This window comes from Schistocerca americana, chromosome 3 (genome assembly GCF_021461395.2).
Source record: "Schistocerca americana isolate TAMUIC-IGC-003095 chromosome 3, iqSchAmer2.1, whole genome shotgun sequence".
Taxonomy (NCBI): domain Eukaryota; kingdom Metazoa; phylum Arthropoda; class Insecta; order Orthoptera; family Acrididae; genus Schistocerca; species Schistocerca americana.
The window spans coordinates 766,750,738-766,762,952 of record NC_060121.1 but is presented as its reverse complement, the minus strand read 5'-3'; the positions used below and the strand labels follow the sequence as shown (position 1 = coordinate 766,762,952).

Genomic DNA, 12,215 nt, shown 5'->3' with positions numbered 1-12,215 from the left:
ACGGTACGCATTTCTCCTCCTTACACGAGGCATCACAACAACGTTTCACCAGGTATGAGAAATCGGTTGGATACCTTCCTCATGTCAGCACGTTGTAGGTGTCGCCACCGGCGCCAACCTTGTTTGAATGCTCTGAAAAGCTAATCATTTGCATATCACAGCGTCTTCTTCCAGTCGGTTAAATTTCGCGTCTGTAGAACGTCATCTTCGTGGTGTAGCAATTTTAATGGCCAGTAGTGTAGAATTAAGTTCGTACAGAGCGCACAGTGCAATGGCCATTTTTTTTATCTTACACTGTTACACTATGATGTATCCAACTTCTTTGCGAAAGTACATCACGGACGAGTAAAACCTACTACCACGTATGCCAGTTAGTGTAGGATGCCAGTAAGCCATAGCGAGTAACTCCGCTATTTTGTCAGTTCGGCGTGAATATACGTTGCCGGGCGTTTAACACAGCTGCAGGACGCTAGCCTGGTGGCACCCTGTCAGCTACGCCTGGCCTCCTCCCCCTCCTCCTCCTCCTCCGCATCCCACAGTAGCAGCGGGGCGCCGGCGCAGAACCGCCCCCGACCCTTGTCGGACGGTCGCGTGCTCGCCAGTCTGGGGGCGGCAGCAACGACGGCGGCGGCGGCGGCGGCAGCAGAGTCGGCAGCGGTGTTTGGGGCACCTGTAGAGGCAGGCACGGCCACGGGTGGCGGCATGCCGCCGCCTCCGCGCAAGGCGGCCTCCACCGCGCTGGTGGTGGGCCTCGTCTACTGCTCGCTGCTGCTCGACAACGTCCTGCTCACCGCAGTCGGTAAACGCCGCAGCTGGCACATGCGCTGCCCCTCCGCCCTACACCTGTCTCCATCCTCATGCGCTTATTTTAGTTCATTCCTCCTTTCGTTCAACAGTAATCTGACTCTAGATGCAGCCACCACGATTTCCTCTCCACTGCCAACCTCTGTATCTCACAGTGGCACATCCAATGTCGACAGTTATTTGTTAGATATATTCCAATCTCGGGTTTTACCTTCTACAGCTCCCACTGGTACGAGGTGCGTTTGAAAAGCACGTGCAAACACAAAAACTACCGGGTGATCAAAGAGTCAGTATAAATTTGAAAACTGAATAAGTCACGGAATAATGCAGATAGAGAGGTACAAATTGACACACATCCTTAGAATGACATGGGGTTTTATTAGAACCAAAAAAAATACAAAAGTTCAAAAAATGTCCGACAGATGGCGCTTCATCTGATCAGAAAAGCAATAATCAGCATAACAAAATAAGACAAAGCAAAGATGATGTTCTTTACAGGAAATGCTCAATATGTCCACCATCATTCCTCAACAATAGCTGTAGTCGAGGAATAATGTTGCGAACAGCACTGTAAAGCATGTGCGGAGTTATGGTGAGGCACTGGCGTCGGATGTTGTCTTTCAGCATCCCTAGAGATGTCGGTCGATCACGATACACTTGCGACTTCAGGTAACCCCAAAGCAAATAATCGCACGGACTGAGGTCTGCGGACCTGGGAGGCCAAGCATAACGAAAGTGGCGGCTGAGCACACGATCATTACCGAACGACGCGCGCAAGAGATGTTTCACGTGACTAGCAATACTTTGTTGTTTTTTTTTTTTTGTTCTAATAAAACCCCATGTCATTCCAAGCTTGTGTGTCAATTTTTACATTATTCCGTGGTTTATTAAGTTTTCAAATTTATACTGACTTTTTGATCACCCTGTACTTACGTGTTTGGGGTAAACCTTCTGTATTTTTCGACGCAGTCTCCTTTTAGACTTATACACTTCGTCCAACGCTGTTCTAATTTGTTGATCCCTTCCGAATAATAGGAATCGTCCAAGTCTGCAAAATAGGTATTAGTTTCTGCAATCACCTCCTCGTTTGAATAAAATCTTTGTCCCGCCAGCCATTTCTTCAAATTGGGGAACAAATAGTAGTCAGAGGGAGCCAAGTCTGGAGAATAGGGGGCATGTGAAACGAGTTGGAATCCTGTTTCCATTAATTTTGCGGCGACATCTGCTGAGGTGTCTGCTGATGCATTGTCGTGATGAAAAAGGACTTTTTTGCAGTCCAATCGCCGGCGTTTTTCCTTGCAGCTCGGTCTTCAAACAGTCCAATAAAGATGAATAATGTGCCCCTGTAATAGTTTTACCCTTTTCCAGATAGTCGATGAGGATCATCCCTTGCGAATCCCAAAAGAGAGTCGCCATAACCTTTCCGGCCGAAGGAATGGTCTTCGCCTTTTTTGGTGCAGATTCTCCCTTGGTAACCCTTTTTTTAGATTGTTGTTTGGTCTCAGGACTATGGTAATGTATCCATGTTTCATCCATAGTGACGAAACGACACTTAAAGTCCTGCAGATTCTTCCTGAACAGCTGCAAAGCATCCTTGCAACACTTCACACGATTCCGTTTTTGGTCAAGCGTGATCAATCGCGGAACCATCTTGCGGATAGCTTTCTCATGTCCAAATGTTTATGCAACATATTATCTACCTATTCATTCGACATGCCCACAATACTATCAATCTCACGCACCTTAACTCTTCTGTCATCCATCACCATATCATGAATTTTATCAATGATTTCTGGAGTCATAACCTCCACAGGGCGTCCAGAACGTTCAGCGTCACTTGTGCCCATATGGCCATTCCAAAAATTTTGAAACCTCTTATAAACTCTCCATATCGAAGGTGCAGAGTCATCGTAATGTTTCTTAAGCTTCTCTTTAGTCCCCTGAGGCGTTTTGCCTATCATAGAGTAATGATTAATCAGCACATGAAATTTTTTTCGTCCATTTATTGACAATCACTCGACTTCCTTGATTCACACGAATGCCAAACACAAAGAAATAGACCAATATGGCTAAAACTTGGTGTGCGTTCTTTCCAAAGATGGTAGTAACTAAACATGACCTCTATACGCACCGGTCGTGCCATCTCTCGGACTTTGCACGGACTTTTCAAGCGCCCCTCGAACCATTGGAATTATTCGCTGATCTCTTAACAAAAATTCCGTCATGCTGTGACTTTTTCTTGTCATTGTTTTTCCACATATACTTTTTGTCGGTGATTCTTTCGAGAACCTTATTTTTGCAGGTGGTAATGCCCCAGAGCGCTCATATAGTTGAAAAATGTCATATTACCACCTTGAGCTGTTGGTAAAATTATTCATACAACCAGTTTCAGTCGTCTAACCATGATCAGAGTCTTACGTGAAAGTATTCACGGCATCATGTTACCGAAATATAAAATGATTGTCATCAGGTGATAAAACCATGAATACTACGCTGTTATTACATCGTAATACAATAACTGAGGACGTAATTTGTAACTGACGACGTAATTTGCAACTGACGACGTAATTCATATTACGATATGATAACAGTATATTATTCATGATTTTACTATCTTTTATCATTATATTTCGCTAACATTATGCTGTGAATACTTTTGTGTGACAACCTGATTATGGTCGGATGACTGATAATGATTGTATAAATAAAATTCTCTATGAGCATCTCAAGGCGAAACATGACTTTTTCAAGTTTTTCAACCTCATTTTTTATCAGTCCATCTAATCTTCAACATCCTTCTACAGCATCACGTTTCACATGCTGATTCTCTCGCTGTCTCCCTCTCTCTTTTTCCCATAGTTCGTGATTGACTCCCATACAATTCTATGCTCCAAACGCATATTGTCAGAAAGTTCTTGCTCAAATTAAAGACAATGTCTTATACAAGTACACCTGTTTTTGCCAGGGATGACTTAGAGAATATTTATTTCCGGTTAAGTGTTTGGCACAGTGCCACACTGCAGACTGATAACGAAGGTACGAGCATACGGCAAAAGTCCTCAGGTACGCGCGTGGCTCCTAGACTTCTCTAGAACTCAGTACGTAGTCAGATGTCAGGCCATCGTTAGGAGTGACCCAGTGAAGTGTGACAGGACTGCTCCTGTTCTCTATATACAAAAGCAAGCAGATACATGGGCTGAGCAGAATCTGCACTGCTCTATGACGACGATCTAAAATTGTCGTCGCTTGGTGACAGTAAAAGGATACATGATGACTTACAATTTCTATTTGTGCTGATGACTGACAGCGTGCTCTGAACATTGGAAAAGATAGTTTTATGCAGGTGAGTAGGAGAAACAATCGTCTAATTTTCGAATGTAGTATTAGTGCTGTACTCCTTGATACAGTCACGTCGATTAATATCTAGGCGCAACGTTGCAAATCGGTATGAACTGGAACGAGCACAGAAAGTCAGTAGTAGTAAGGAAGTCAATGCCCGCCTTCGGTCTGCTGGCAGAATTCTAGGAACGTTTAGATCACCCATAAAGAACACCAAGTACAGAGCAGCGGTACGACATATTCTTGAGTACTGCTAGAGTGTTTGGAATCACCACGAAGTCTGAATAAAAGAAGACATGGAACCAATTCTGAGGTGTGCTGTTCGATTTGTTACCGGTAGATTAGACCAGAACATCAGTATTACAGAAATGCTCTAAGAACTCAAATTGGCATCCCTGGAGGGAAGATGACGTTCTTTCCGTGAACACTATTGCGAAAATATACTGTAGAGAGCTGACATTTGGGGCTGACTGCAGAAAGTTCTACTGCCGCCAACGTGAATTTCACGTAAGAATTGCAAAGATACCACGCCGAATACTTTTAGATGAAAAAGAAAGTATAGATTGACTCTTACAGAGAAGACAACAGCAACCAGCCACTTTTTACTATGCTATTTATTTATTTAAATAGCGCCGTTATCGGTTTCGAACCGAAAGATTCATCTTCACACGGGTAGTTCACGTTATGAAATATTTTACATTAGCTTTCACTTTTTGTTTCCCAGTGAAGTGAAGTGAACTGAAATCTAATGTAAAATTATTTTAACGCGAACTAGCCGTCTGAAGATGAACCTTTCAGTTCGAAACCGGTAACGGCGCTATTTAAATAAATAAATAACATTGTAAAAGTGGCTGGTTGCTGTTGTCTTCTCTGTAAGATTCAATCTATATTTTGTACACAGCCATGGGCTCAGAATTTCAATTTCGACAAAATAGCAGAAAGCGAAAATAACATATTGGAAAGATATGCATTTTTCTGGCGGCTTACATAGTGACCAATTTCTCGTACGTAGACGGTTACTATGGTCAGTGCTGTGTAAACAGGGTCCCATGTTTGTTTTTCTGATTTCCGGGCACATTTTCTAGGCATCTTCACGCCCTAGTATCTGAAAGAAGACCAGGCTGCAGTAGACAGTTTACAATCGGGCTTTTGTATTAGGCCAAGTTTAATAGAACAGAGACAGTTTTAAAGAATAAATGTAACTTAACTAATTGAAAAATGTCAGAAAGTGACAGAATGGCGGACGATATATAAAATGTTATAGAAGTCAGTTTTACCTGTCGCATTACGCATGTTTTCTGGAAGCGACTAACTTATCGGGGTGAACACCTTGGCCACTTTTCCCGACGAGTGGTGTGGTCACTTATCCCTATTGAACGCCATGTCAGTATTCGTGGTCCACAGAACAAATAACAAGGATCTGTCAAAGGACGTTGTTTAAACATTTATATTGTATAAATTTATTATTATGCTTTCACGTGAGGTAATAAGAATAATATAAATCACTTATCTGACATCAGAGGACACAAAAACAAAAGTTTTCACTAAAAAGTAACAGAACAAGCTCTCTCTGTCAGTCTCACTGACAACAGTGGCGATGTATGTTAGAAACAGTCTGACCATTTATTGACCGGCAGAAGCGCTGTTTAGGAAAAAATTATGCAATGGTCACTTTTCCCGTTCTGGCCACTTTACCACCCTTCGTCTACCGATCTTACTAGTAATGGGTAACCTATATGAATTAGTATGTTACTGTAATTAATAACAGGAATTGCAATATGAGAGACAATCACAAATGTTTACTAAATGTTGTGAGTGTCATACTTCTTTAACTCATCGCATTGTATTATAAGAGGTGATAAAAAATTTCTGTTTGAGGGCGTTGCTGCAGCATATATGCAACCCAGCGCGACTCCAATGCGGGTATATAAGCACTGAAATGTAGGCGAGGGTCCAGTCTGCGTAAACAGCCTCTTGAAGATGAATGTCTCTATAGTGCGCATTCACGAATCCATGTTACTTCTGTGTGACATTTGCAACACATCAGCTTATCGGTGCTAGTTGCGCATGCTCGTAAGCTGTCAGCGTTGGAATACAAACAATAACATATTCTGCCTCTCACTTCCATTAACCGTGCAGTGACCACAGTACATACCACTCTGCCACTGAGGTAAGCGGCAAACTTTGAGTAGTTCACGGCCTAATTCACCAACGTTACTTCAAATTAAGCACATATTACACTCTTAAGACGCTCTTAACGTTAGTTGACGTTTTAGGATTGGGCTGTTAGTTGCTAGAGGCATATTAAAATAAAAATACAGCTGAGAACCGCCGACCGCACAACATGCTTCGTGCCGCAGTCGGTTTTCCTCGCACAATTTGCGAGTGAAACGCGGGATTGACTAGTAGTGGGAGAACGTACCCTCCGCTATGCACTATGCGGTGGCTTGCGGAATATGTATGGAGATGTAGACTGTGTTCAGTTCTCTCCGTGTTGATTATGTCTCTGGAGGCGGAGCACAAGTGAAGTCGACCGCGACTTTCTTACCGCAGTGATCCTAGAATCGTTTCAAGCGATTTCGGAAAACGACAGAATATTTAAATTAGAATTTCATTCGCACTCTTCCCCGTTGCGGTCTACTGCGCTACACAACATTCTTACCGAGGTTGTTAGCACACACTTCGGCGGTGGTGCTCATCTAGGAGGTAGACAGAACTTTCGTCGCCAGTGTTTGGCCGGCACGGATGGAGGAGTAGCGCAATTCGTTCCCGATTCCATTAGAAACTTCCCCAAAGTGTGTAATGAAGTGATGGCACGTAACACTATCGATAGTGACCTGGCCTTGTGAAGTCAAGCTCGGTGCTCCCCATCGTGCGCCCCTAGGGGAGTAAAGTATGTGCTGTCACTGGGTTCCACCCTCTTCTTGCTCCCATCATAATCATCCTCCATCATCTACACAAACTCTACACTACATCATAGACTAATTCAACACAGTCACCTTCATGAAACAATAAGTTACAGTTGACACAATCCTGACGCCGCCCATATTCCGTCTGTTACACCGCTCATCATAAAACTGGAGCACCGTGAAGGCTGCTTGCAACAAACGTCAAGCTTGGATATGCTTAGGAGTTCAGCACAATCACACATAATATGTAGGAGTAACTCCTCCCACATTCCGTATGTAAGGAAATTTTACGCAGAAGATTTCTCATTCAGAAATAGCATTTGAATGTTGGTTCTTTGTGAATCAGTCTTGTTAGTATTGATGAAAAAGAAAAAAACGTCCGCCAGCACCTCTGGAAATTCGACAGTGATAGAATCGATGGCTATCGAGACCGCAGTCTGCCGTTTCGCGGAACGGCTGCTGAGAGACGGACACGCCACCACACGCCTACTACGAAGCATGATGAACTCTTCCATGGAATGACGTAACCATACTGTCACCCTGTAGGGAAGCAGCATACTCACGCCTTATAAAATTCACATCAGTCTTTCCATTGTGTGCCAGCCTAGTCCGCTGTAACTAGCTATGACGTCATAAATATTGCGCAATACTTTAAAATGAAGTATATAACCAAAGCTGTTTCACAGAGGAAGACCGCACTGCAGTTCCTTCTCTAAATCCTCGCACAAACGAAAAAATGGCTGACATCGAAATAAGTGTGCAAGGAATAGAAAAGCAACTGGAATCACTCAACAGAGGAAAGTCCACTGGACCTGACGGGATACCAATTCGCCTCTACACAGAGTACGCGAAAGAACTTGCCCCCCTTCTAAAAGCCGTGTACCGCAAGTCTCTAGAGGAACGGAAGGTTCCAAATGATTGGAAAAGAGCACAGGTAGTCCCAGTCTTCAAGAAGGGTCGTCGAGCAGATGCGCAAAACTATAGACCTATATCTCTGACGTCGATCTGTTGTCGAATTTTAGAACATGTTTTTTGCTCGAGTATCATGTGGTTTTTGGAAACCCAGAATCTACTATGTAGGAATCAACATGGATTCCGGAAACAGCGATCGTGTGAGACCCAACTCGCTTTATTTGTTCACGAGACCCAGAAAATATTAGATGCAAGCTCCCAGGTAGATGCTATTTTTCATGACTTCCGGAAGGCTTTCGATACAGTTCCGCACTGTCGCCTGATAAACAAAGTAAGAGACTATGGAATATCAGACCAGCTGTGCGGCTGGATTGAAGAGTTTTTAGAAAACAGAACAGAGCATGTTGTTATCAATGGAGAGACGTCTACAGACGTTAAAGTAACCTCTCGCGTGCCACAGGGGAGTGTTATGGGACCATTGCTTTTCACAATATATATAAATGACCTAGTAGATAGTGTCGGAAGTTCCATGCGGCTTTTCGCGGATGATGCTGTAGTATACAGAGAAGTTGCAGCATTAGAAAATTGTAGCGAAATGCAGGAAGATCTGCAGCGGGTAGGCACTTGGTGCAGGGAGTGCCAACTGACCCTTAACATAGACAAATGTAATGTACTGCGAATACATAGAAAGAAGGATCCTTTATTGTATGATTATATGATAGCGGAACAAACACTGGTAGCAGTTACTTCTGTAAAATATCTGGGAGTATGCGAGCGGAACGATTTGAAGTGGAATGATCATATAAATTAAACTGTTGGTAAGGCGGGTACCAGGTTGAGATTCATTGGGAGAGTCCTCAGAAAATGTAGTCCATCAACAAAGGACGTGGCTTACAAAACACTCGTTCGACCTATACTTGAGTATTGCTCATCAGTGTGGGATCCGTACCAGATCGGTCTGACGGAGGAGATAGAGAAGATCCAAAGAAGAGCGGCGCGTTTCGTCACAGGGTTATTTGGCAATCGTGATAGCGTTACGGAGATGTTTAACAATCTCAAGTGGCAGACTCTGCAAGAGAGGCGCTCTGCATCGCGGTGTAGCATGCTCGCCAGGTTTCGAGAGGGTGCGTTTCTGGATGAGGTATCGAATATATTGCTTCCCCCTACCTATACCTCCCGAGGAGATCACGAATGTAAAATTAGAAAGATTAGAGCGCACGGAGGCTTTCAGACAGTCGTTCTTCCCGCGAACCATACGCGACTGGAACAGGAAAGGGAGGTAAAGACAGTGGCACGTAAAGTGCCCTCCGCCACACACCGTTGGGTGGCTTGCGGAATATAAATGTAGATGTAGATACGTTTCTAGCATGTCAGGAGTAATACTAAATCAATATGTGTTGGATATCAGTTCAATAACTTTAACCATTTTCGAAATTTGGATGTTTTTCTGTAAAAATCATTGGCGCAGCAGAAAAGAGCTAGAAACTTAAAAATTTGTATTTAGATTCCTTTTGCATAATAAGTTAGTAGAAACAGTATTCTGGATCTCACAAATTAAAATTTTAGTTGAAATTCATGATTTTCTGGTTTTTGTCTTAGAAATTAAGGAAGCAAGATAGATTAAGTAGGCGAATAAATAAAGCTAGGATGTTTAAATTTAAGTAGAAGGGAGATCCGCTATGATCATAAAAATGTGTGAATTTTCAACAGAATAACTATAAAACTATAGCTATAGCGTATCTCCAAAGAGCAAGTTCAGAGCTCGTCTACTGCGTGTAGTGTAATTAAATTAATTCTCCCCCCCAAAATATTTGACTTAGCCACGTCAGACTTTTATTATGATTACTTACTTGTGTGCTGATTGCACAATTAAATTGCAAGCTTCATCGGCCATCAGCAAAGGAAGCAATGATTTATTCGATAACTTAAAGTGGTGTATTACTAGCCCAGCGGCTAGTCGGGAGAGCAGATTTGATCAGGCGTTCCCTTAGCCGTCCGCGGCTTTATATGTAAGAAAGCTGCGTGAAAAAAAAGGAAGGCCCCAGTTCTCTCCAGATGCTGATTAGCGCACCACCTGTGCCTGGAGTCGCGTCGTGTCAGTATCGTTGATATAAACAGTCTCGGATGCAGTAATAAGTTACTCGGGATACGCGTAACCATGAAATCGTTTTCGAGTGAAGTGTTAATTTTGGGATGACTTCAATGATCTATCTTTAGTTTGCGTATGTCATATTTTCACGTGCCGCCGCAGGACAGACATTCTACCATTATTAGCGTGGCATTTGACGAACATTATCATCAAATTATGGCAAGCATTCACTTAAACATTTAATTTGAACAGTTATAGTTGCATCAGCGCATTAGACTCTGAACTGCTCTGGTAGTTGGATTGTGTGGATTCTTTTTGGTCTGTGACTTTCAGAATATAGTGAACTTTTTAGAGAGAATGGTTTTTGATTATGAATCCCAGACAATCTCCTAATTCCTCAGAGCTATAAGCTGTAGCTATAAATGTATTTCTCAGATGAAATGGGCACTAGGAATTCTAATTACAGGCTTCACATTTTGCTAATCACTTTCTGGTTGCCAATATTGTAGTTAGAGAGCCAGTGTTGAGAACGGCAAACAGCATAAATACAAAACATTTATGCTATTATTCCACCCACCGCCCCACAACTCTAACTCAGTTCGACTCGATATCTACCCACGATGGAGTTATTGTTGCTGCCGGAGGTTTAACCTCAGTGCATTAATGTTCGCACCCGACGTACCAGATCATCTACAAATTTAGTCATATATTCTTCTTACTATCCCTGCATGAACCATGGGCCTTACCAATGGTGGGGTGGCTTATGTGCTTCAGCGATACAGATAGCCATACGGTAGGTGCAACCACAACGGAGGGGTATCTGTTGAGAAGACAGACAATGTGTGGTTCCTGAAGAGGATCAGCAGTCTTTTCAGTAGTTGCAGAGGCAGCAGTCTGGATGATTGACTGACCTGGCCTTATAACATCAACCAAAATGGCCTTGCTGTGCTGGTGCTGTGAACGACGAATGCAACGGGAAACTACAGCCATAATTTGCCCGAGGTTATGCAGCTCTGTTGTATCGTTAAATGAAGAAGGCGTCCTCTTGAGTAAAATATTCCGGAGGTAAAATAGACCTCTATTCGGATCTCCTGGCGGCGACTACTTACGAGAGCGTCTTCACCATGAGAAACAAAAGTGACCTTCTACGGATCTGAGTTCGGAATGTTAGATCTCTTAATTGGCCATGTAGGTTAGAGAATTCAAAAAGGGAAACGAAAAGATTAAATTTAGATAGAGTAGCAATTGGTACGGTAGTAGGATTTCTGGTCAGCTGAATAAAAAATCAAATAGAGCTAATGCAGGCGTATGTTTAATAATTAATTAGAAAATAGGAATGCAAGAAAGCTACTACGAACAGCATGGCGAGCGCATTACTGTAGCCAAGAGAGACATAAAACCAATTCCTACAACGCTAGTACATTTTTATTTGCCAAATACCTCCGCAGACGACGGCGAGCTCGAACAAATGCATGATGAGATAAAATAAATTATTCAGATAGTTCAGGGAGAATTTTTGATGGGGGGCTAGAATTCGATAGTAGGAAAAGGAAGAGAAGGAAAAAAAGTAGGTGAATATGGACTGGGGGAAAGAAATGAAAGAGGAAGCCGCCTGGTAGAATTTTGCATAGAACATAATTTAATAATAGCTAACACTTTGCTTAAGAATCATAAAAGATGCTTGTATACGTGGAAGAGACTTGGAGACAGTGGAAGGTTGCAGACTGATTACGCAGTGGTAAAACCTAGATTTCGGAATCAGATGTTAAACTGTATGCCATTTCCAGTGGCACATGTGGATTTTGACCACAATTTTTGGTTATGTAATGTAGATTAAAACTGAAGAAGTTTCAAAAAGGTAGGTGGATATGTTGAAAGAACGCATTTGACAACGGTTAACAAGAACACGGGAAAGGAATACAGTAGAAGACGAATAGACAACATTAGAAGGTAGCAGAGGATGAAATGGGTAGAAAGAGAGGCCTAACAGAAATCCGTGGATAAAAGAGAAGATGTAGAATTTAATTGATAAAAGGAGAAAATATAAAAATGCAGTAAATGAAAAACGGAAAAATAAATAGAAATGTGTAAAAAATGAGGCTGACAGGAAGTGCAAAATGGCTAAGCAGTAATGGACAGAGGACAAATGTAAGGATTTAAAA

General features: G+C 42.5%; 1 protein-coding gene across 1 annotated transcript in view; it reads left to right on the top strand.

Annotated features, from left to right (window-relative positions):
• Positions 1–702: 702 nt before the first annotated feature.
• The window catches only part of LOC124606380 (synaptic vesicular amine transporter-like), a 107,094-nt gene continuing 95,581 nt past the window's right edge, over positions 703–12,215 (top strand). Inside the window, exon 1 of the mRNA XM_047138363.1 lies at positions 703–799. Within this exon, the coding sequence (XP_046994319.1) occupies positions 703–799 (97 nt within the window). The remainder of the gene's footprint in view (positions 800–12,215) is intronic.